Genomic DNA, 23,176 nt, shown 5'->3' on the forward strand with positions numbered 1-23,176 from the left:
AAGAGAGCCAGGGGAGCCAGGACTGAGAGAGATCTTAGCCACACCTGAGGTCAGAGGCTTTTAAAGATCCAGAAGGGTTCCTAGAGTCTGGGGGGTGGCAGTGGAAGGGACTAAAGTCCCCTTTACCCCCCATATCAGCAGAGCAGCTCAGTGTTTATCTACAGTAACTTGGATCCTTTTCTTCTCTCCACAGAATAGAAAAGCTGCTGTGTTGGCAACTGAGGCAAGTCTCACAGTAGCCAGGAAGTAACAGAGGAAGATGATCTGGGTGCAGCTGAGTGTGAGGATGAATATCAGATACTTCTCCCCTTGTCCCTCCCTCCCCTCCGCCGCCAATGCCTCACCATACCCAGCAGCATTGGCAACTTGCCCCTTCTTGGGCTGTTTCTTTCTACTTTCAGTCCCTTTCTGGGTTTGGGGAGCTAACTAAAAAATACGACTTTGGCTTCTAATGTACTAGAAAGATCACTTCCCATCTCTGGTCCTCCATGTCCTCACCTAGAGAATACAGAGGCTGGGTCAGATCAGAGGGAGCAACGGGCTTCATCAGGCACGTCACCTGGAATAATTTGGTAAATTCCTAGAGCATGCCACTGCACAGAATTCTGAGGCAGCGCTTTTGCTTATTAGCAAAGAAAGCCAGCCTTGGTTATTGACATCTGTTCTAAGTGTAGGAGTAGGGAAATGGCCATGCTGTGCATGCTCCAAATCAGATGACCTCCAGGATCCTTTCGTATTTTTTTTTAAGATTTTATTTATTTACTTTTAGAGTGAGGAGAAGCGAGGGAGAAAGAGAGGGAGACAAAGAAGATGGCTCTTAAATGCCCCAATTTGGGGTGACCAGGTGCCTGGCCGGAAATTGAACCAGCAACATTTCAGTCTGCAGGGCAAGGCTCAACCCACTGAGCCACACCAGTCAGGGCCTTATTCCTGTATTCTAAGACCTGAGGGGTGTGAGACTTCTGTCCTTCAGCACTTGATGAGTTATGTGGAAGGTATACATGTGTGCCTGTATGGAGGAAGGCCTCCTAAACATGAGACTTAATTACAACACTTATAAGAAGGAATCTCATTACCAGTGCTCACTAATAACAAACTTGAATTGAGAAACTAACCTTTCCAGTGTTCAGCTCATCATAGGGGTCAGGGAATCCCGTGTACTCTCTGGGGCTTCCGTAAAGGTTCAGATAACAAGGTCCAAATGTTGGAATAAAGCCCACCTCTGTTTCTCCTGTATTCACTGAGAGATAACAGCATCATTAGATTTTAGGTTTTTTAACACCTAATCTGTTGAAATAAATATTAGTTATTAGTTATTAGCTGGGTGAGACTATTTTCTTCCATTTGGTGAGTTAGTTGTATTAGTGGAAATTATAAGCACTTGTGAGATGAACTATGTCTCCCTTGTCTTATTGCTATAAAAGATTAAACTAAAAATATTTTGGGATAGTTTAAGTAAACATGTTATTCTTAAAAAAAGATAATGTTATTCAAATGAAAGGATAAAAAGACTTTCAAGATGATCTTCACATTTTTTGCAAGTTTATAATTGGCATCAAATTAAACATGTCATTGGCAATTGGGGTAAAAATTATATTATTATGGAAAGTCATTTAAATGGTATATATCAGATTAACTTTGTTGCTCAAAAAATGCCATTTAGTCTCAAGTTAAAATATGTAAGAGAGTTAAAATTTGTTGGTATAACAATGAATTGCCTATAGTTATAAGACAATATGATATTCAGAAGCAACATGAAGTCCCCATTCACAGCATTCTACATGCATGGAACAACCAGTATGCTCCTCATTTCCACTTCCTGGTCTCAGCAAGAGTGCTCACCAGTGAAGGGCACTTAAGCAATGTTAGAAAATAGCAGGGGTTGAAGGAGGTTGTGGATAAATACGGGGAAATGTAAGAGCTGCATGGGTTTGATAGAAGGCAAACCTCTCGAAACCTCAGCAGCCTCATCTGTAGGGGAGCAACATCTGCCCTGCGAGAGCTGTCATGGTCAAGTGGGAAAGTATTGCGCAAACTTGCAAAGAATGGCGAGAGCTGTGAAAACCAAAGGACAGGTTACGACCCCTCATATTCGGAATAGGAAGACCTTCAAGGTACAAAGTGGAAAACAGTATCTTTCAACCTAGAGAGTTGAAAGTGGGGGGAAGTTATTTCATACATTTCAAACAATTGATTTAGTGCCCTCTATCTCTATGTATTGAACATAAACAACAATAACAGAAAAAGTTATGTCTCACAAACAGTTATTAACAATGGAGCCAAACAGGATGGTTTGCATGTAGGTGAGAACACGAGACGTAGCAATGCCTGGTTAGCGTATTGTTTTAAGCTTAGTCATGCAGGACAACTACATAGCACTAATACAGAAATTATTTTTAACACAGCACAATGTCAAAAAAAGATGGTGGGGGGTGCTCTAAAGACAACCAACAGATAAAGTCTTAATAAGATAACAGTAAATAGGAAGGTTTAGAAGACAACAAAATTACAAAGCATAAACCTGTGTATGGTGCAGCCCCAGATCCCGAAGATGACAAATCTACATAGTAAAAATACAACTGGTTAAACAACAAAAGAAACACAGCATTATAAAAGAGACATTGAAAACTTTAACCAAATCCAGTGGTAGGTAAGTGGTTTAGCAACACCAGAAAAATCCCAAATTCAGACTCAAGCCACAAGACCCTTCTGTAATTTACACAAACGTCACTGGTTAAATGAAAACTGGCTCAATACTTTCTGACAACATGAAATAACCCAGTCTCTCCAGTCCCAGGGCCACCAGGTATCTGAGAAGAGTCAGCTGCTCGCCACCAGAGAAGGCCTGATGATGGTGCCATTTCATGTTTTTAATAAAACATTTACTTGTCTTCTGTCTGGCTTAGTTGGGACCAAGGCCAGAAAATACAAGTTAATGAATTCCGAGGCTGTGTAAGCAAAGGCCTGTGTTTTATGGTTCATTATTTGTTTCTTTTGGGGAGATGCCTGCAGCTCATTGTTCTTTTGAGACCTCATAACAAACAGACTGTCCCCAGGGCTTGCAATCAGAGAAGACCTGGGGGCTGAAACTGAAAGTTTCTGTTTTTGATAGGTGAATGGCTGTGACCACCATATCACTAAGAAAAATGCTTGTTTCAATATTTCTTGAATAATTATTTTTAGGTAATTATTATAACTTCTTGCAAATGATAAATGAATTTAATAATTAATAGATTTAATCTAGTCTTTAACCAACCTTTATCTAACCAATGATTTCATCCAGTCTTTATATTTGAATTCCTTCCTTGATAAAGAGAGGCTATTAGCCCATCTACATTTTTTCATCTCTAGTCTCCACCTTCAGTACTTTTACTTGTACATTGTAATGGACAATGATGAAAGTTACACCCTGTTTAGAGCTTTGAGTATAGGCTTAATAAAAAATTTTGAAAAAGTTCATAGTGCTTACATTATAACAACTGTATAAAGATTGTTCTCTGCAGAGAAAAGGAGAGCTGTAATTACATTTCTTTTGTTACTCGCTGTTCCAGCACCATGGTCCCCTATGCCACTCAGCAAAGAATGTTCAGGTGAAATCTCTTTCTTTGCTTCTGCCATTTGCTTAAAATAATGCCACATATGACTTTATAATTGGACTACATCTTCTTTGCTTAGCCCTTTCTTTTTCTTGTAATTTCTAATTGCCTTTTTTTTTCTTCTTGAGAGAGGAATTCTACAGCTTCTTCACCATATCTCTGTTATCTTCCAGATTCTTGTTCACATTATCTATTGCTTGGTTTAACAATATTTAAAAAAAAAACACAAACGTGTAATGTCCTCCCTTGAACAAAATGAGGATTAGAAACATCTTAGGTTTCCCAAGACAAAATCATGTCTCAAATTCTCTCACTTTACTCAATATGTTTGATCTATTAGCAATTATAAGAATTTTTATAATTTTTATTTAGGCAACAAAAAAAATAAGCTGCTGATATTATTAATGCATTTATTTTTTTCTCTTACAATCTCAATTTTTCTCCTTCATTCCCTGTTACAATTTCTGACATATGCACAGAACCATGATGCAGATACAGGCACTTAGTTCTCAGTATGGAAAACAACAAAAAGTGTATTGGTTATCTATGACTGTTAGCATGAAAACAAAACACACATTATCTTAGGGAGCAGAAATTACATGGTTCATTGTCATTTGACCTCCTTGTTCCTGCCAAGGGAGTCAATTAAGAAAGGAAATATGGTGGAACTGTTTCTATGCTGCTCTAAAAAAATGAGGTGTTAAGCACTTTGTTGTGACATTGAAAAATTTATAAAACAGCTACTGGGAAAGAATTTTTGGATGGAATCAAGAAAGCTAAAATCTTCAAACTGTTAGTCGCCTTAATCACTAATTACTAATTAGTTGTTTTGCTGGTCATCACCAAAACACCCCTGAAATGGTTCACTAGGCTGGCTCTTCACATTTGGCTTTTAAGAAACCAAGTCCATTGCTAGGCGGCTATCCCAGTTCATTTCTTTTCCAGAAGTTCTGCACCTGTCTTGTTCCAGCTCTGCTGTGGGACTTACCTTCCACTTCCCCACCAGAGGCAGCAATTTTAGAAAGGTGAAGATATGTTGTTCCAACTACGTCATTTTTGGTAAGACGGTCCCTGTGTAAAAAAACAGGTTATAGCCACAACCTATGAGGATGTATCTTCAGTTCAACAACAGTAAGTTAGAGTTGGAAAAGACCCTGGACCTTGGAAATTTTCCTGTCCAGTGGGCACAAGCTTTATGGCACTTAAAAAAAATCACTTGGAAACCCCCACTCTCATCTCTTATTTAAGCTTTTGATTCACTAAAAGCAGGCGGAAGAACAAATCTACATTTATAACAAGTATTGGGTTGGCCAAAAAGTCCGTTCAGTTTTTTGCATAAAAGACACATTTTTCACCCTGGCTGGTGTGGCTTAGTGGAGTGAGCACCAGACTGTGAAGCAAAGGGTTGCCTGTTCAATTCCCAGTCAGGACACAAGCCTGGGTTGTGGGCCAAGTCCCCGGTGAGGGGCGTGCGAGAGGCAACCACACATTGATGTTTCTCTCCTTCTCTTTCTGTCTCCCTTTCTCTCTCTCTAAAAATAATAAATCATAAAATCTTTTTTAAAAAGACACATTTTTCATTTTCACCAATAACTTCATCGATTTGGATATTTTGAGTATGTTGGTTATCTCCTGCTATTGGCTCTAGTGGGTAGAGGCCAGGGGTGCTGCAAAACATCTTCCAATGCACAAGACAGCCCCACAGCAAAGAATTATTTGGCCAGAATGTCAATAGTACCAAGAAACTTTGCAAACCACTTTTGGCGTGTTTGATCAATCACAGCACTTTCTCTATACTTTGCACAAATCTTTTTTTGCATTTCAGTTGCATTTTTACCTTTGAAATAATAAAACATAATACACCAAAAATGTGGCATATTTTCTTCCATCTTCAATATTAAAATGGCTACACAAAATTTCACCAATTTTGATGTTTTTTTAAATGCACATTTATATGACAGCTGTCACAATACAATCTAAAAAAGCTGTTTCTTTTCTTTTTTTTTTATATTTTATTTTAAATACATTTGTCTCCATTTTCTTGCTACCACTTTCCCCTGCGCCACCCACTCCTACCTCCCACCCTCAATCCTTCCCCACTTTGGCTTTGTCCATGGGTCCTTTATACATGTTCTTTGATTTGACCCTTCCCCTTCTTTTCCCCATTACCCTGCTCACTCTTCCCCTCTTGTTACTGTTGGGTTTTTTTTTTCTTTCAATGTTGCTGGTTATATTTTTCTTGCTTATTTTGTTGATTAGGTTCCACTTATAGGTGAGATCATCTGGTATTTGCCTTTTACCCACTGGCTTATTTCGCTTAGGATAATGCTCTCCAGTTCCATCCATGCTGTCGTGAAGGGTAGTAGCTCTTTCTTTCTTTCTGCTGTGTAGTATTTCACTGTGTAAATGTACCATGGTTTTTTGATCCACTCACTTACTGATGGGCATTTAGGTTGCTTCTAGCACTTGGCTATTGTAAATTGTGCTGCTATGAACATTGGGGTGCATAGGCTCTTTGAATTGGTGTTTTGGGATTCTTAGGGTATAACCTCAGAAGTGGAATTGCTGGAACAATAGGCAGTTCCATTTTTAGTTTTTTGAGAAAATTCTAAACTGTTTTCCATAGTGGCTGCACCAGTCTGCATTCCCACCAACAGTGTACTAGGGTTCCTTTTTCTCCACAATCTTGCCAGCACTTGTTTGTTTATGATGGCCAGTTGACCGGTGTGAAGTGGTATCTCATTGTGGTTTTAATTTGCATTTCTCTGTTGGCTAGTGATGCTGAGCATTCTTTCATATGTCTCTGGGCCCTGTGTATGTCTTCCTTAGAGAAGTGTCTGTTCAGGTCCTTTGCCCATTTTTTAATTGGATTGTTTGTCTTCCTGGAGTGGAGCTGTGTGAGTTCTTTACTCACAGGGGTGAGTAAACCCTTGTTCTAGGTATCATTGGCAAATATATTTTCCTATACGGTTGGTTCCCTTTTCATTTCACTGAAGTTTTCTTTAGCCATGCAGAAGCTTCTTATTTCGATGAAGTCCCATTTGGTTATCCTTTCCTTTATATCCTTTGTTCTAGGGGACCTATCAGTGAAAATATTGCTGTGTGGAATATTTGAGAGTTTCCTGCCTATGTTCTCCTCTAGGACTTTTATGGTGTCGTGACTTATATTTACATCTTTTATCCATCTTGAGTTTATTTTTGTGTATGGTGTAAGTAATCTAACAAAGTTGTTTCAAATAAAGTAAAAGACAACTTATCACTACTGAAGCCATCATACAGAAAAAGCTGAGCAAACTTTTTGGGCAAGCCAATGTATTTCCTAATTGATTCTAATCCAGGTAGTTTTCTAAACACCCTTTAAGAAATGCTGATCTAGTCAGACAACTCATTTCAGTTATGGAAACTGAGATTTTTACAGAAGTCATGAGATTTGCCTACACACTCAATACTGTTGTCATAAAATGAATGAATCAATTATAGGCACATTACATAATGAGTATAATATAATCATATTACATAGAATAAGTGCATATCTTATTTTATCATGTTCATACTAATTATTCAATACTATGATAGTTTAATAATGAAAATGGGCTACATCTAAATGTCCTTCACAGGAAGAAAAATTCCCTTCAATTCAATTCAAACATTTATTGAGCACTACTGTGTGATGGATGCTATTTTTTTGACTACAGTTGTTTGACTGGAAACTAAATCTTATTATCTGTACAGGAGGAACAAATTTGCCCACTCTGAGTATATATAACTTTGTGTATAATTCATGGGTATCTTAGTCTGTGAGCCTAACTCATGAAACAATCTCTGACTGGATACATAATAGGTATAAGAAATAAGGATCAGACAAAAGTAGGTTAACAGTTATTCATATAAATAAATACAATGATTAATAAATAATAGTACAAGAATAAACTCTGTGTTTCACAAACCTACTTGTGTCTCATTCTGTATATTGTGTATAATATGATACATAGTATATAATAACATAAGGTTATAGAAAGTGACTGATTAAATACAGTTGGCATGAGAACTTGCACTTTTTTTGTCCGCATAGAAGGGTTAAATTTGAAGAATTCTTAGCTTTTGCTCAAGGCAAATATTCTGCAGGGTATGGAGCCTAAGATCTGGATCCAAGAGTCCCCCAGTTAAACAGGATCTCTCTGGGCGTCCTAACCTGCACTGTCCCCTTGGAGAGGGCAGACTAGGTCAGGAAAAGCCCTACATTCTCAGTGATCGCAGGCAACCCTGAGATGGCTCCATCAGCAATAAGCACACAGCAGAGCCTGTAGGCCAGAAGGTCACCTGAGCTATTCAGGGTTCAAACCCACACTCCCGAGGGTTCCTGAGGTCTCTGAAGCATCTTCAGAATGTCACCTGAGGGCTCTAAATGCCTTAAAACTAGCTCACACTCACCGGAAATGACATTTTGTCCTCAGGCCCTTTCATGGCTCTTCATTAACTGAATAAATTAATTAACTGAGCAAAACAAAGCCTACTTTCCTCCTCCCAAAGTGCCTTGTTGCCATAGAACCAAGAGGGTATTAACATGAAAGTCAAACACATTTGACTAATGGAAAAACTAAGGCCAGAGAAAAGGAGGCCCAACTGAGTAACTGTCTAAGTGACTGTGGGCAAGTTACATGACCTCTCTGAGCTTCAGTGTCTCCATCTGTAAAATCAACTAATAATACAGTCTCTATTCAACAGAGTTACTCTAAAGACTAAAGAGAATGAGGTAGGCAAGGCATGAGGCCCAGCACCTGGCAGTAGTGCTCATAAAACAGCAGCTAACATAATAAACACTGATGATGATGATGACGACGACAACAATGACGATGACAACGACGACGACGGTATTTGCCATTTCCAGTCTCAGGGGGCTAAAGGCTGCAGTGGAATGCCCCATTGAACGAGAACATACTCAAGGATGGAGGCTGGTCTAGTAAAAATTCCATCAGAAACTTTGAAAGAATTTCCTGCACTCAGGTAGGTAGCTCTGTCTATTTTTTCTTTCTAACAATACTAATAACAAAATGTTTTAGTGATTCTTCTCAAGAAATGCTTTATTCCATTTCTGAGGTCTATTTTGGACAGCCTAATGGTATTTAATTCCTTATCTTGGGGCATTTTCAGATAATTTTTTCTTCTTTATGAGCAGTTGAACTAAGCTATTCAAAACTTTTCTGCAACAACACTATTACTATTTTTAAAAGAAAACACCCAATTCCAAGAACAGTTTATTCCTTCCTGCACACAGAAAAGAAAAAATACTAAAATTGTAAGAGTTAGGTAATCTAGAGTAATGTTCCTTAATATCCAAATGTTTAATTCTTTAATTTTGAATTAGACACAAGTCCATTTTATAACTCACCAGTCATATACTGTTAGTTTTATTTTTTCACACACTGAAGGAAACTGTTAAAATAAAATAGAAAAAAAGTAGTTATTTTTCAATTTATTCAGCTAACTATTAAAGTAAATATTCTTACTTATTCTGAAAGAAAAGAAAGTCAAACCTTGATCTGAAGATTAACAACTTGATTCCACTCAGGGTTTGCATTTTTCTCAATTATATTTGTGCAAACCTGTAAAATCAACAAGGGAAAACAGTAGGTATTCAAGTTTCTAATTTCTAAAAGTTTATGATATATGCCTACTAGATTATGACTGTAGCAGTTTACTTATGTACTTAGTAACCTGGTTAAAGTTTACTTTTCTTGATAATGATTTGACAAAATATGACATGGATTTAATAATGATCTTTCTTCTTCTATGCACTAAAAGTTTATTTTTGATAGCCATATTTCTAACATTGTGCTAATGTAATGAAGCAAGATAAATGTTCATAGAGCATTTATTACATATTGCGTATTACAAGCATCTCTTCATTAACATGTCCAAACAGGTCTTTTGATCCTGTCCAGTAACCCCTCTGCCAGTCTTCCCATCATCATTCACCAGGTGGCTCAGGCTTACAACAAAGTCAGCCGCCCCTCTCCCCTACGCATCACATGCCTCATCCAATCCGTGAGTCAATCCTGACACCCTTATCTGCCTGTGGATCCTGATCTCCCCCAGGCGCCAGCAGTTTGCTTCTATCTGGATCTTCACTTCCTCTCCTGCCTCCACACATTCAGGTCACTCCCTTGTGTAGCATCCACCCTTATCTCCCCAGTTAAACTTAGAACAAAGTCCAGATCCCTCCTCTGGCCGAAAACGCCCTACTGCCCCACTCCCCACATCTCTCTGGCCTTTCCTCCTTTCTTCCCCCTTGCTCACTCCACTCCAGCACCTGGATGTTCTTTGGTTGCAAACGTGTCTCCTCCTTGAGGCCTTTACATCTGCTATTCCTCCGTCTGGCAGCTCCCCCACCCCAGCACCGTACTCCCACCCCAGATGTCTGCATCATCCAGGTCTCTGCTCAAATGTCACTTCCGCAAAGGTGATACCCTAGCAAAACACCCCTTCAAGTCCCTGCGCCAGTCACTTCCTGTTCCCTGCTTTGGTTTCTGCGTCGTATTTAGCACTACCTAAAATCATTCAATTACTTGTTAGCTTGTTCATTGTTGTCCTTTCTATTACAAAGCAAGCTCCACAAGAACAATGGCTGACTGTTTTGCTCAATTCTCTATCCCAGCACACGGGAGAGTAATCTGTTATTAAATAGGCTCCCAATAATTACTTCTCAAATTATTGAACTCTTTCGCCACTCCTATGAGGTTATTATTGCCCTCATTTATATTTCATAAAACTGAGACTCAGAGGTTAAGGTATTTGCCTTAACTGCCGATGGGGCGGGGTGAAATCTGAATTTAGATCAGGCCTCATCTCACTCCCGAACTCAGGGCTCTCCTGCCGCTCACCATGGGCTCCCCTAGGAAATAACACTCAGTCCACATGTGTTTCATTCGCCAAATCTCCCTGTCATAAATAAGTGGTTCAACTATATCAAAGATACTAGTTTTTCATGCCTGCAGTTGGCCATGGTGGGGTGTTATGCTTCTGTGGAATCCCACTCTCAAATCTTTGACCACCTCTAGGCAAAAGTGCTGTTTATAGGTGTTCCTACACCAGGGGTTCCCCAGCTTTTCCCAGAGAACCAAGATGGGGCTCCCCTGCCTGACTCTCCAGTTCCAGCAGCTCAGGGGGGTACGGGAGGGGAGACCCATGACAAGGGTGGGCCGCTGGGCACTGAGGGCCAGACTCCAGGACATTTTCCAGGGATTTATTATGCCGGCGAGGGAGCTTGCCTCAGATTAAGGTAATCTTGGACCGGGGAAATAATCCAAACAATTCAGTGGTAGCTTTCACTATTTTAATTTTTCAAAAAGATTGAATATTCCAATTTGAGTCCTGCATACTTTCCACTCCAGAATGAACCTGGGGAGAAGCCTGGCATGTTCAGACTCAGATAATCTGTGTTCCTGCAGAGCGCCCGGCTCCTCAGGGGGCCACTTTCACAAAGAATTAGCAGGAATTCACTCCAAGGAAAGCACAGCAGCTTATGTATTTATTTCTAGAGGCATCCGCATTTAGATCACGTACAAACCTTTTTTCCAGCAAAGGAAACTTCTACAAAGGGATCAACTAGGTTCTTCTTATCTGCGTTGCCTCCAAATATTTCCTTTATCGTCTGAGAGAAGGCATCGTCCACTGGAAAGTAACATGTCACATGGCAGAAATTAAATCTAATTCTCTTATAAAAGAATAGAAATCACTCAACAATATTAAAAATGTTCTCCTGTGCATGAACACAGTTGTCACCAAAATTATTCTCAAAAGTAGCACTGTATTGCAGAAATCCTTTGAGTCTCAGCTGAGAGAGAAAATGTTTTCTCCCCACAGAGTTTTAAAAAGGAGCACTTTGAAAATTAAACTGAGAAATTATTATGTTGATAATTAACCATTTATTGAGGAAAAAGTAGAAATAAAAAGTTCATTCAGAGACTAAGAGACAATTGCTAAATTCAGGTTTGGTTTCAAGTTGGAAAAGGTAATTTAGGTCAAAATGATAGAGGCCCAGGCTGAGTTTTTCGGAGAAACTCAAGAAAATTTGACATATTATAACATAGTTAATCAATTATGAACAGCAGATTGCTGTTTTGTTTTAAGATTCTACTTGTTTACTTTTAGACAGAGGGGAAAGGAGGGAGAAAGAGAGGTAAAGAAACATCAGTGTGTGGTTGCCTCTCAGGCACTCCCAACTGGGGACCTGGCCTGCAACCCAGGCATGAACCCTGATTGGGAATCAAACTGGTGACCCTTTGGTTCTCAAGCCAGCACTCAATCCACTGAGCCACACTAGCCAGGGCAGATCACTATTTTGACAAACTCAAAAGTGACTAGAAATCAATTAAACAGGTAGGAACTTTAATGTGAGCTTTAATTTATTTAGTTCATTGAAAATATTTCTGAGGAAAAGATGGTATAGGGAGGCATTTTAGGGTCTTTAAAAAGGGAGGGGGGTTCCCCAGGAAAAGCAGCCAATCCTGAAGAGATCCATGGCCTGACCAGCAGGTGCTGCCCCCTGGGGACTTGGTGAGGAGACCTTTGTCCCAGGGTCCAGCAGGAGGCACACAGGTGGGCCAGGCAGATAGGATGCTGGGTCCTGGACATTAACAGAGGACTAACTGGACTAGTCTCTATGAATCTGAAATGCATCCAGTCTCTTGGTGCACATCTCTCATAATACAATAGTGACAGACTTTTAGTTATTGGCACTTAACCACCCTGTGCTCAGCCATTTTTACTAATCTGACAGCAAACCCATTTATTTGTTTATAAAATTTCACATTTTCATTTTGGGATGAAAGAAATTGGAAGTGCTGACTGCCGACCTCTCTTTAGTAATGCTCTAGAACAAAGAGAAGATACGGAACATTGAAGAAAGAAGGGATAGAGCAGACTGGGCCAAAAGGCTCAACAAAATCCATGTGTCAGTGGCCAACTAGCTACCTCATGAACCAGCTCAGATAGCTTGCAGTGGGGCCAGAGGGAATGAAAATAAGTTCATGAAGGCCTTTAAGAAAGAAAATAACATACAATAGGGAGCACCAATCCCTATTCAGAGTACGATTTTTAACAACACATCTAACCATGCAAATAACTGATAATCCTGGGGCAGGATGAAATCAATACGTACTCTGGGGGATATCCTCTGCTCGGTAGATTTTCAGCATGAAGGTCACCCACCGGAGGGCGATGCCAGCAGGGAGTAACAAATTACTCTCCACATCCTCAGTGTCATTATCATAGTCTTGTTTCTCAGGCTGTTGGGGATACACAATAGCAAATGATACACACAGAAGAGGAGTGCTTGTAAGAACCCAGACTGATGCTTCTAAAACCACACTGATCAGAGCTAGTTCCATTAGGATTTCCTGCTTCAGGCTTAAGAGTCCAGCCATCAATTCAAGAAAACTGCTCTACAAAATCAATGTGCATATTTCTTTAATCAGTACACCATGAGAAAATAATGCATTCTGTAATTTTATGAGAACTAAATAGTAAAGAGAGAGAAAAAAAGATCCTGAAATTCTTCCAATTTCTCTCTGGCCTTTCACTATTCCATTATTCCTGGTTTTGCTACCCAGTTTCTTAGGACAATTGTCCTTTTAAAAAGCAATGTCTCATTCTGCAAGTGGGCCATGCTCTGTAGATAAAATCATGCAAAAAAGTCTTAAAAACAGAGATATCTATACTGATGGAAAACCCCACTCATAGACACCAGGAAGGTGCCTCAGTGAGCTAGAAAATAATTCTGCCATGAAGACAAAAAAAGAGCTTTTGAAAAAATAGAAGAGACAGGAGCTTTGGGATTATTAATTAGAAGCTGTGCTTTGTTTCTCAAGTCCTGGTGCCCATTTGCTTAACCCTTGGTCTCACTTTTCTGTGAAAAAATGTAAACGGTAGGAAATGGAGGGGCTCACAGGAGGCTCATCTCCGGTTCCCAGGACAAACATGCTGACTTTCATGTAACCTTTAGCACCCGAGCTGGTATCTTCAGGGTCATTGAGAAGCAGCCATTTTCTCATGACAGCATGACCTAAAATAAAAAAAGGAGTAAAAGGACAAGGCCACTTTGAAGAGAAGATGACGGGTCTGCGATTTCATCCGCAGTTACGATAAACAACCATTTCCTCTACAGCGCCATCACCACGCACACTCCCCAGAAGAGTGTCTATACTAATGCCCTCCCCTTCGCACGGCCTCCACCCACATCCTCCCCTCGTGGGACCCAGACAAGGCTCTCTGAGCTCTGTGAACGGGTTGTATCATTTGATCCTGATAGGATCAAAATATCTGCACAAAAAGAGAAATTACCCATTTGCGAATGTTAAGATAGTTACCGTTAGAGTTTTAAAAATGAAATCTATATTAAGCTACTATTATTCATTCTGGCTAAGTATCCTTCCCCCTTCTCAATCAAGAAAAAAAAAATAGTTTTGATTCCTCAATTCTCCAAATTTTCTTGATTCCCAGAATCTTCCAGTTCATGGAGAGACCATCACTTACCAGGTTCATCATAAACGAACCCAACATCGATCTGGGGGAAAAAGTAATTAAAGGAGTATAAGTAGATTTTAAAATCAGTATAGTCACTTCAAAGAAACCATCATTATTAAATTTAAATACAATACTCCTGACCAAACTAAAATTTCCTTGGGACTCAACATTTCTACTCTACCCTCTCTGCATCCCCAATGCTTTGCCTGACATGCAGCATGTACAGTAGAAGAACTTCATTATTTTGAATGAATGAGCTAGTCTTAGAGCTGGAAGGGACCAAGTAGGGTAACCAGTGGGTCCTGTTTGCTTGGGACCTCTCTGGTAGCACAGAAAGTTTCATTGTGTGAAACTCCTCAGTCCCAGGCAAGCCTGGACTGGCAGTTACCCTACAGGAGGTCACCTGGCCCAACTGCCTATCAAATACTCTTCTCCAACTAATATTAATATAATCATTGATTGGATACTTTAATGTACCAGGTGCTATGCTAAATACTTTATATATTCCATCCCAGTTATTGTAGTCTTCACACTGACCCCATTTTACAGATGAAGAAACTAAAGATCAGAGAAATTGGCATGTGGCTAGTTAGTGGCAGAAAGGGTATGAACTAGGTCTACCTGACCCAGATCATCCTCTAGGACTTCTCATGACTGCAGGCTCCCTCCTTCGAGATGTGGCCCATTCCATGTAGAATAGCTGGGAAGGTACCAAGTATGTGTCCTTAATTCCAGTGTTTGGCTTGCCTTTCATACTTCAGCTTTAAAATAAATGGCTTTGTAGATGGTGTTCTGGGGTCACTGGCGAGCGGAACTGTGTGAGGGGCTTCTTGCCATAAAGCACCCCTTCCATTTGTAGCAGCGGGTGGGCCTCCACCCACAGCCAGTGCACTGGGACGGGCCCTGAGGTGTCAGATTCAAGTCATCTTGCTTTAGGGTGCTGCTAAGTGTGGGACTTTGGAAGTGGGCCAGGCTCGGACGGTACTCAGCCGGTTTCCAGCCCCAGGGCCATCCATGTCCTGCTGGCACTCCAGCTGCCGGCGAGGAGTGTGGCATCAATCCCTTACCTATGATATTAAGATGTCACCAAGACAGGCTTCCTGAGACCTGGCCAAGAACCTGATTCCTCATGATGAAAGCGCCCATCTGAGATATAAACTGAATGAAACTGACAGTTGACACCCACCTTAAATTCCCCCATCAGACAATCTGCCCGCAAAGAGTGGGAATTATAAACCTGGAAGAAAGAAGAGCGGTGAAAAGATCATTGGCTTTATTTGGCAGACAGTGGGCATGACATCTGTCCTCTGTGGTCCCCTTACCCGAATGCTGATGATCTCATCCATCAATTCAGAAGGGGTCATGTGGACGTTGTAGAAAAACAACTGTCAAAACAAAGAGAAAAGTGCTTGAATATTAGTAGGAGTGGACTCAGCTTTGGTGCCTAGGGTACTAGAATTTTGAGGACCCTCCCCAAACATACAACACACAAACCCCAAATTAGATTTAATCATGTGAGCACATTGCAGGACCTTAGAAAAGTCCTCAAATCTTAAGCTTCATGAGCTTCATGGGAAACTCACTTCTGCATGTTGGAAAAAGAAAAAAAAGTAACAATTCTAGTGTTTAAGTAAATGAAATTGTTCTTTTGGGACCAGATACCTACTAGCTTAATTAAATAAAGCTTTAAGGTTACATCGTAGGTTTAGGGCTTGCATGACCTGCAAAACTGAATTTAATTCTACAGTTTTTAGCTCTATCTAGCCTAATTTTGTTCTTTCTAACAAAACATCTTCAAAGTCAACTTTGCTTATTAGATGATGTTAGTCCCTCAGTAGAGTCAATATTGACCACATTTTAACCCATTGTAACAGCTAAATTTAAGAAGGTTGATTCTTGGGAGATAAATATTGGATACATCGAGGTTGTACCCAAAACCAGTTCTATGTACCACTAAACCTTACTCCTAAGAAAGAAAGATTGAACATTTATTTAAACTGAGACTTTTTCTCCTACTTTTTATTTACTTAAAAATATTTCAAATCTACAAAGAAATTTTTAAAAACAGTAAAATAAACACCCTCTTTCATTTATGTTCATCAACTGTTACCACTTTGGGACATTTCAGGTTTAGTGAAATGTCCCCCCCCCCCTTCTTTTTAACTGAATTATTTGAAAGTTCTAGATACAATAATGCTTTACTCATTCAAATAGATTCTCACGCATCTCCTGAGAGCGAGGACACCTTTGTATACAATCGCAATACTATTATCATACCCAAGAAACACAACATTTAACATACAGCCAATTTTCAAATTGCTACAATTGTCCTGAAAAAGTTTTTTTAAATTAATTTTTCAGAGCAAGAAACATCACTTTGTTTTTTCCACTTATTTATGCATTCATTCATTGAGTCTTGTATGTGCCCTCACCGGGCATAGGACACGGAACCTTGGTGTATCGGACAATACCCTAACCAACTGAACTACCCTGCCAGGGCTAGAAAAATATTTTTAACATCTAGCAACCGCTCAAGGATCACACATTGCATTTGGCTGTTGTGTCTATTTAGTCTCCTTTTATCTACACCAGCACTCCTGCCTATTTTTAATGTTTGTTTTTTTCTATCACAACTGGTTATTTTGGAGAATATCCCACAATCTGGATTTGTGTGGATTTTCCTCACTGTTAGATTCACGTTGTCCATTGATAAGAAAAGACACAGGTGATGTTGATTTCTTCCATTACATCACACCAGGACACAGGTTAAATCTGTTCCATTATTGGTGATACCATGTTTAATCATTTGGTTAGGAAGACATATGTAAACCAGGGATGTTTTAGTAAAATTCTTTTCTTGATTTCTAAATTGACTCAGTTATTTGGCTCTTCCCTTTTGTCTAGAGGTCTAATCTCAAAAAGAAAAAAAAATTAAAATGGGAAAATTCTGAGGTGGTGATTCTTACTGCGTTCCTGAGAATATAGTTGAATAAATATTTATCCTGCATCAGAAATGCATTGATAGGTCTTATGCCTTCCGCATCCAGTATCTTGCTGTCCCTGTAATCCAGTCTTGTCCTCCAGCATAAATCTCCCAGCCTTTCTCCAAATCCATTTGAAGTGCCCCATCTTAGTGTCCGCCCTCCACCCTCACCTCTTAAATCAACTCCCACACTCCTTATCTGCATGCTCTTGTCTGTGACTCCTCTAAGGGGAAGGTAGAGGTGAGAAGGAAACAAGGCCTTCTGGGAAGCTGGGGGCCAGCTTGAACAAAGGGTCAGAAACAGGAACCCCAAACAGAAGAAATTGGTTCTTTTGTGAATAGAGGTAGGAAAAAGAACAAAAGTCAGAGCTGGGGTGGGTTTAGAAGCCATAGGGAACTAAGAGGAACTGTGGTAAGAAACAGTGGTAGGAAAGGCCTGGGCTCAGAGAACAAAGCATGAGATGCAGGCTGGAGGAATCTCAGAAAGGCATCTCCTAAGCAGAACAAGTCTGGACTCCAAAAATTCCCCCGACTTATGATTTCTCTTCACGGTCCTAATTGTGGAGTTTGTGGCCTTTGACGGGACTGTCAAGATATTCGGTACTTTTGAGAAATGTATTCAGTAGTTTGTGAGGAGTGTGAAGAGGCCAACGGAGCCAGGTTACATATTGTCAGTATAGGGAAGGGGAAAAAACCATTTTTATTCATAATTGTTTTCCTTTAACAAGTATTCTTTTTGCAGCAAAGTAAGTTTTTGACACCATTAAAAAGTCAGATTACTTAGTCACACAGAGTCATTCCTCAGAGCATCTTGCTAATTAGAAAGACCAAACAAAGGCAGAAGTAGGTGACATCATGGACTCTCTGGTAGGGGTACAAGGACCCATTAGGAAGGGTTCTGTCAGGGAGTTGTTACGAAAATACCAGAAGGGCCCTGGCAGCCCTGAGAAGCAGTGAGGAAGCAGGCTGTGTGATTTCAAGACCCAGTCGCTCTTACATTTAACATTGGAACTTCGTATTGTCTTTACGAGTTGAGTTCGTACCTATGCTCCCCTCCCACATGGTTCACTGGAAAGGTGGCTGAAAGGCAGGAAAGTGCATATAAATAGAACAGACTTGCTGAGCTCATTTACCTCATCAAAAAAAGGATTGTTCCCTCGCTTGATTCTCGTTCGGTGTGTCTGGCCACAGATGTGGACTTTGACTACAGGTTTTATGTTGTTGCCACTTAACTGCCGACCCTCAATCACTCGGACCCGGATCTGCAAGCACAGAAGGGGTGTTGTTACAGACCCTTTCCCAGCACACGCTGTAAGAGAATCCTCAGGTGTTTCCTCAGCTCGTTCACCGGCGAGGATGGTGGAAACCTGGCCAGAGTCGCTCTGCAACGTACTGGTCCTAACGGATTGGTGCCGCCACCTGTGCTCATTCCCAGGGTGGGGACTGGAGTTGGGTTGTGGAAACCAAGAGCAGGAGTGGGGTTGAATTAGTTGAGAGCTGGCCCGGGAAAGGACAGGCCACCCCAGCCTCTTTCCTGGCCTTCCTGAGCCCTGGGATGTACTAACGCCTCCATAGCCGTCTCCAAGACTAAGGCAGTGCCCAGAGCTATGAAAACCCAATGCCTATGCTTCTGTTATGTAATTAGCTCTGTCCTGCCGCCAAAAGGAAGGGGATTTCTTTTTCTCTGAAGAGCCAAATCTAGCTTGACATCTATTTCTCCATGCAGAAGAAAGATGGAAAGCTCTTCTTATTGGGCTTATGACTTGATGTCTTATTTTTACTAGTTGAGCTACTGCCAATAGGAATAGGTCCTTCCAGACATCACTGTAACCTGCCAGAAGCTGAACAATGTGGTAGTGAGACAAGGGTATGGGGCACTTGGGCTCTTCCTACTTGGAAGTCCTGGGGCTTGTTGGACAGCATCCTCCGGGCGTTCTTCCCTTTCGTGAGCCTCCGGGCAAGCTGAGCTTCTGACGCTGTCCCACCTGGCGCCTTGGGGCCAGGGCTCCTGATTATTATGTCCAAGCCGTCTTCCTCACCTCCACCTTCCTCCTCTTCTCCTAAAACACCAAAAAAGGAACCCAGTCAAAGATGGCCCTCCTGCTGTGAATGTCTGAATACTGTGGTTTCCTGACACAAAGTTTTTAGTGTTCCTGAGGCATCAGGTGAAGAAGATGGTTCTTGGTGACACTGACTTGGGCTTGTTTTGACTCAGATAATGATTCTTTAGGAAGATGTGTTTGTGGTGCATCAGGGCGCTCATTTAGGCTGTCCTCAAAGTGACAAGGGGACCGCCAGAGCCCACGGGGGCGGGCAAGATGGCTCAGTCAGACCCAGCCAGACCTCACCCAGTTCTGATCGCGGAGCCCATCCTGGCATTAAGGGGCCTTTCTGTGGTGAGGACAGAGGGGTGAGGACATGTTGTGGGAAACCAGAGCCTTGCAGAGGAGGCTTCAATTGCACCCTTCCCACTGCAGGTCTCTTCTCTCAAGATGTGCTCTTGAGGTTTGCACTGTCTCCCGCCGTGTGAGGCTCCTGATTCACGAATGCCCTGTCCACCCTCATTGCAGATGAGAAGCTCATCTCCAGTTTGCTTGCCAAACAGACCATGGAGGTCATCGCTCTCCCTTCATCCTGGTTTGTCATTTCCACACATCTCTGTCCCCTCACCTACCTCCCTAGCTTCCCTTCACATTTCGGGGAAAACAGCTCTTCCTGCTTGCTAAAGTCACCCATCCAAGTATATATCCCTCTCTCCCTCACCTCCTGTGGCTCCTTCTCCATGGCGGCCTGGCCTCTGCATTCAATATGCACAAATCTTTCACATCTTAAAAAAACAAAAATCAACTCCATTTCTCTGTCTCCCCTTTCTTACATCTAATGACAAATAGGCAAAAAGTTGTAACTCCCAGTAACCTGTGCAATATAATTTAAGAGAGACTAGAGAAATACTTGCATTCCTACGCCCTATCTTTGGATTCTGAAACCCCTCCTTTACAAAATCATGTAAGAGATATAATTTCCACATGGAGTCATCTGTCAGTCTCTCACATTATAGTACGAATTAGCTTAGGGAGCTTGCCGTGTAGCACAGCTGTTAAAGCGTGGGCTCTGGAGTTATACTGCCTGGGTTCAAATCCTAGCGTTGAACCATGTGAGTCTGAGTAAGTTTTTTACTTTCTGTTTGTTTCCTCATTTGCAAAAAGGGAAAATTACTGTACTTTCCAGAGAGTATTGTAAGGATAAATTTAATCTATATGCAACCTTCAGCGCAGCGCCTGGCACAGAGCAGCACCCAATACATTAGTTTTATGTATGTGTGCATGCATGTAAGTTTTGTTGAGACATCAGCTTTGGTTGGAGCAGAGAATGCTAGAACACTCTGGGAGAGCAGCAATGGGTGGGGGTGGCGTGTGAGCAGTCAGCGGGAGCCTGGGAGCTTGGGGTACAGAGTGAGGAAGGAGCGACCATGAGGAAGTAAAAGGCCTCCCTGATGTCCTGCTTTGGCGTCTGGCCCAGCGGGACCCCTCCCCCTCAGCGCCCTTCCATTCGTGCTCAGCCCATGCAGCCTGGCTTTTGTTCTGCAAAGGTCAACCATGACCTCTTCTTGCTAATTCAGGAACCTTTTCTGAACTCCCATGCTTGACCTCCCATGGCACTGGACACGAGGGCTCACCCATGCTTCTCTGAATCACGCCGCTCTCCTCCTGGGGCTCTGACTAAACCTTTCCAGGCACTTTATGGGCCCCCCATTTTGTCTCCTACTCACCAAGTGTGACCGCCCCCTCTGTTCCTCAGCCCTCTGCTCCTTTGACTTGACACTCTGGAGTCATACTTCATTGTCCTTCAAGGAGTCCCAGGCCCACGGAATGGTAGACTTGAGGGGACCTTAGAGATCTTTGGTCTGGCCTACATTTCACCCCATTTTACAGGTAGAAAAACTGAGGTCCAGAGAGCTGAAGCAAACTGTTGGGTTACTAGGAGCTGAGCTGAACCCAGGGCCATTTCTCTGCCCTACCTCACTGGTACAAGAATGGATCTAAAACCAGGCTGCCCGTGAAGGAGATGCTGTCCTCCTGACCCTGGGCAACCCCGTAAAAGCCAAAAGTAGAGGAATAGCTACCTTTGCCCTTTGTGAGATAACCTGCAATCTCTTCTTCCCTATTCTTGAGGGAACTTCAAAGGAAGGGCTTTCCTGCTACCCATAATGGGGCAGCCAGTCTTAGAATGTCCTTCCTCCTATCCTCCACCAGATGAGCTCCTCCTCCACTGCCCCAAGTTCCAGATGAAACGTACAGTCTTGGGACAGGCCGTCCCCGCTTCTCCCGGAGGGAATGAGTCACCCTCCTTGTGTCTTCCACACATTGTTCCACCCGGTTCTCACCACAGAGACTCACATCTGTTGTTAACTCGTGGGCCTCCCCACTGTCATCCCCTCTCAGAGGCAGAAGGCTTATCCTTTCCTTCGCTGTATCTGCCCCTGTGCCTGACACAAATCCTAGTGCACAGCAGGGGCTGGGTGGGTGTGGAATGAGTAATAAACGAGGGCTTGCTGCCCCTGCTCCTGCCTTCTCAGGGCTCCAGCCATTTGGCAAAGCTCCTGCCCAGGTCTCAGGAAAGAGCACCCAGACACCAGGGGGGCGGCTCCTCCCAACCTTGGCATCAGCCTCAGGGGAGCACAGAGGGCCAGGCCTGCCTTCTGCCCACCTGCCCCAGTCTGGCCAATGCATAGCTTTAAGTTCCCTCAACAATTAAGACTAACTTCCTGGGTTGCTGTGGATTGTTCCACTTGGAGTTAGCGGTTGTTTAGGGCAGCAAGCAGAAGGAAGAGGGTAAAATGCACCCCTTGGTGGCACTGGACTCTGAACAAGCCTACATTGAACTCTTGATGGATGCTCCAGAAACAGACGGCAGGTCATGAGAAGCCAGTTTCTTCTGGAAACACCTTCTGTTATTCAGACTTTAGGCTGAAGGGATGGAGCAGAGGAAACCAGCCTAAGTCCTGGCGACCGTCAGCGTCTCTGCCTAACAGTGGAAGGGTGTTTGAGCAGGAAATTGCCCCTTTATGTAGCAGGAAGCGGTGCAGGGTTAAACAATGCTACCCTAAGTGTCCCACACAGAATGAGGAGGGCCCTTGCATTGCCAAACATGCCCATCTGCACAAGCTGTTTTGTTACTTGGATGCTGGTGGTTGTACTTGCATGCCCTGTTAATGAGACCCAGGCATGGAGCTGATCCACAGCCACACGGATCCACAAACAATGACTCTTTCATGACCACACAGGGCAACTAAGTCTGGAGCCCCTGACTGAACAGGAAGCAGCTAGTTATACGAGTGTATTTGCTTTGTAAGGCTACAGTAACGAAGTACCACAAACTGAGTGGCTGAAACAATAGAAATCAATTCTCTGACGGTCCCAAACCCTAGAAGTCCAAAGTCAAGGTGTTGGCTGGGCCATGCTCTCTTGGAAGCCTTGAGGGAAAGTTTTGTTCTGACTCTTATGAGCTGGGGGCTCCTGGGAGTCCTTGGAGTTCCCTTGGTTTGGGGCTGCTTCGCTCTGGTCTCTGTCTCTCTGGTCACACGGCCTTCTCCTCTCTGTGTCCTCACCTCTTCTTATAAGGGTAACAGCCACTGGATTTAGGGCCTTCCCTTACCCAGTATAACCTCATCTTAACTAATTACATCTATAAAGACCCTATTTGCAAACAAGGCCACCTTCTAAGGTTCCACGTAGAGAGGAATTTGGCAGGGGCGGGGCGGGGGACACTATTCAACCCACTACAGAGAACATCTTTTGTGTCTTTCTAGTTTGTCGCATGTATTACTCCGTTCCACAAGTCTGCAGCCACACAGGCATCCCCAGTCTATTGGCCACTTCACCTCTGTGCCCTCCACTTCCTTCACGTCCCTGCTTTTCTCCTAACCTGTGTCCGAGTCTGCGATCTAACTGTACATGCTCCTCTGTGTGCCCTGCAATCCCTCCCTCCTCGCACTTCTTCGCACCCGCCTGCTTCACTCACCCCCTCCTCTCACTCCACCCCTTCATCCAGGCAGCTGAACTTGCCTGAGAAG

The 23,176-nt window shown here is 42.4% G+C and overlaps 1 protein-coding gene across 2 annotated transcripts in view; it reads right to left on the reverse strand.

Annotated features, from left to right (window-relative positions):
* Positions 1-23,176, reverse strand: part of MYOF (myoferlin) — a 142,252-nt gene that overhangs the window by 70,440 nt on the left and 48,636 nt on the right. The window contains exons 6-18 of one of the 2 annotated variants that reach the window (XM_054572866.1): positions 18,997-19,163; positions 18,237-18,365; positions 15,443-15,505; positions 15,307-15,357; positions 14,130-14,160; positions 13,544-13,659; positions 12,757-12,883; positions 11,164-11,267; positions 9,131-9,199; positions 8,986-9,029; positions 4,585-4,667; positions 2,522-2,560; positions 1,116-1,240 (exon numbers count right to left, since the gene is read on the reverse strand). In XM_054572866.1, coding sequence (XP_054428841.1) covers positions 1,116-1,240; positions 2,522-2,560; positions 4,585-4,667; positions 8,986-9,029; positions 9,131-9,199; positions 11,164-11,267; positions 12,757-12,883; positions 13,544-13,659; positions 14,130-14,160; positions 15,307-15,357; positions 15,443-15,505; positions 18,237-18,365; positions 18,997-19,163 — 1,148 coding nt within the window. The remainder of the gene's footprint in view (positions 1-1,115; positions 1,241-2,521; positions 2,561-4,584; positions 4,668-8,985; positions 9,030-9,130; positions 9,200-11,163; positions 11,268-12,756; positions 12,884-13,543; positions 13,660-14,129; positions 14,161-15,306; positions 15,358-15,442; positions 15,506-18,236; positions 18,366-18,996; positions 19,164-23,176) is intronic. The other variant, XM_054572867.1, reaches the window with a different exon arrangement.

This window comes from Pteronotus mesoamericanus, unplaced genomic scaffold (assembly GCF_021234165.1).
Source record: "Pteronotus mesoamericanus isolate MK-2021 breed Mesoamerican mustached bat unplaced genomic scaffold, CSHL_Meso_final contig_24, whole genome shotgun sequence".
NCBI lineage: Eukaryota > Metazoa > Chordata > Mammalia > Chiroptera > Mormoopidae > Pteronotus > Pteronotus mesoamericanus.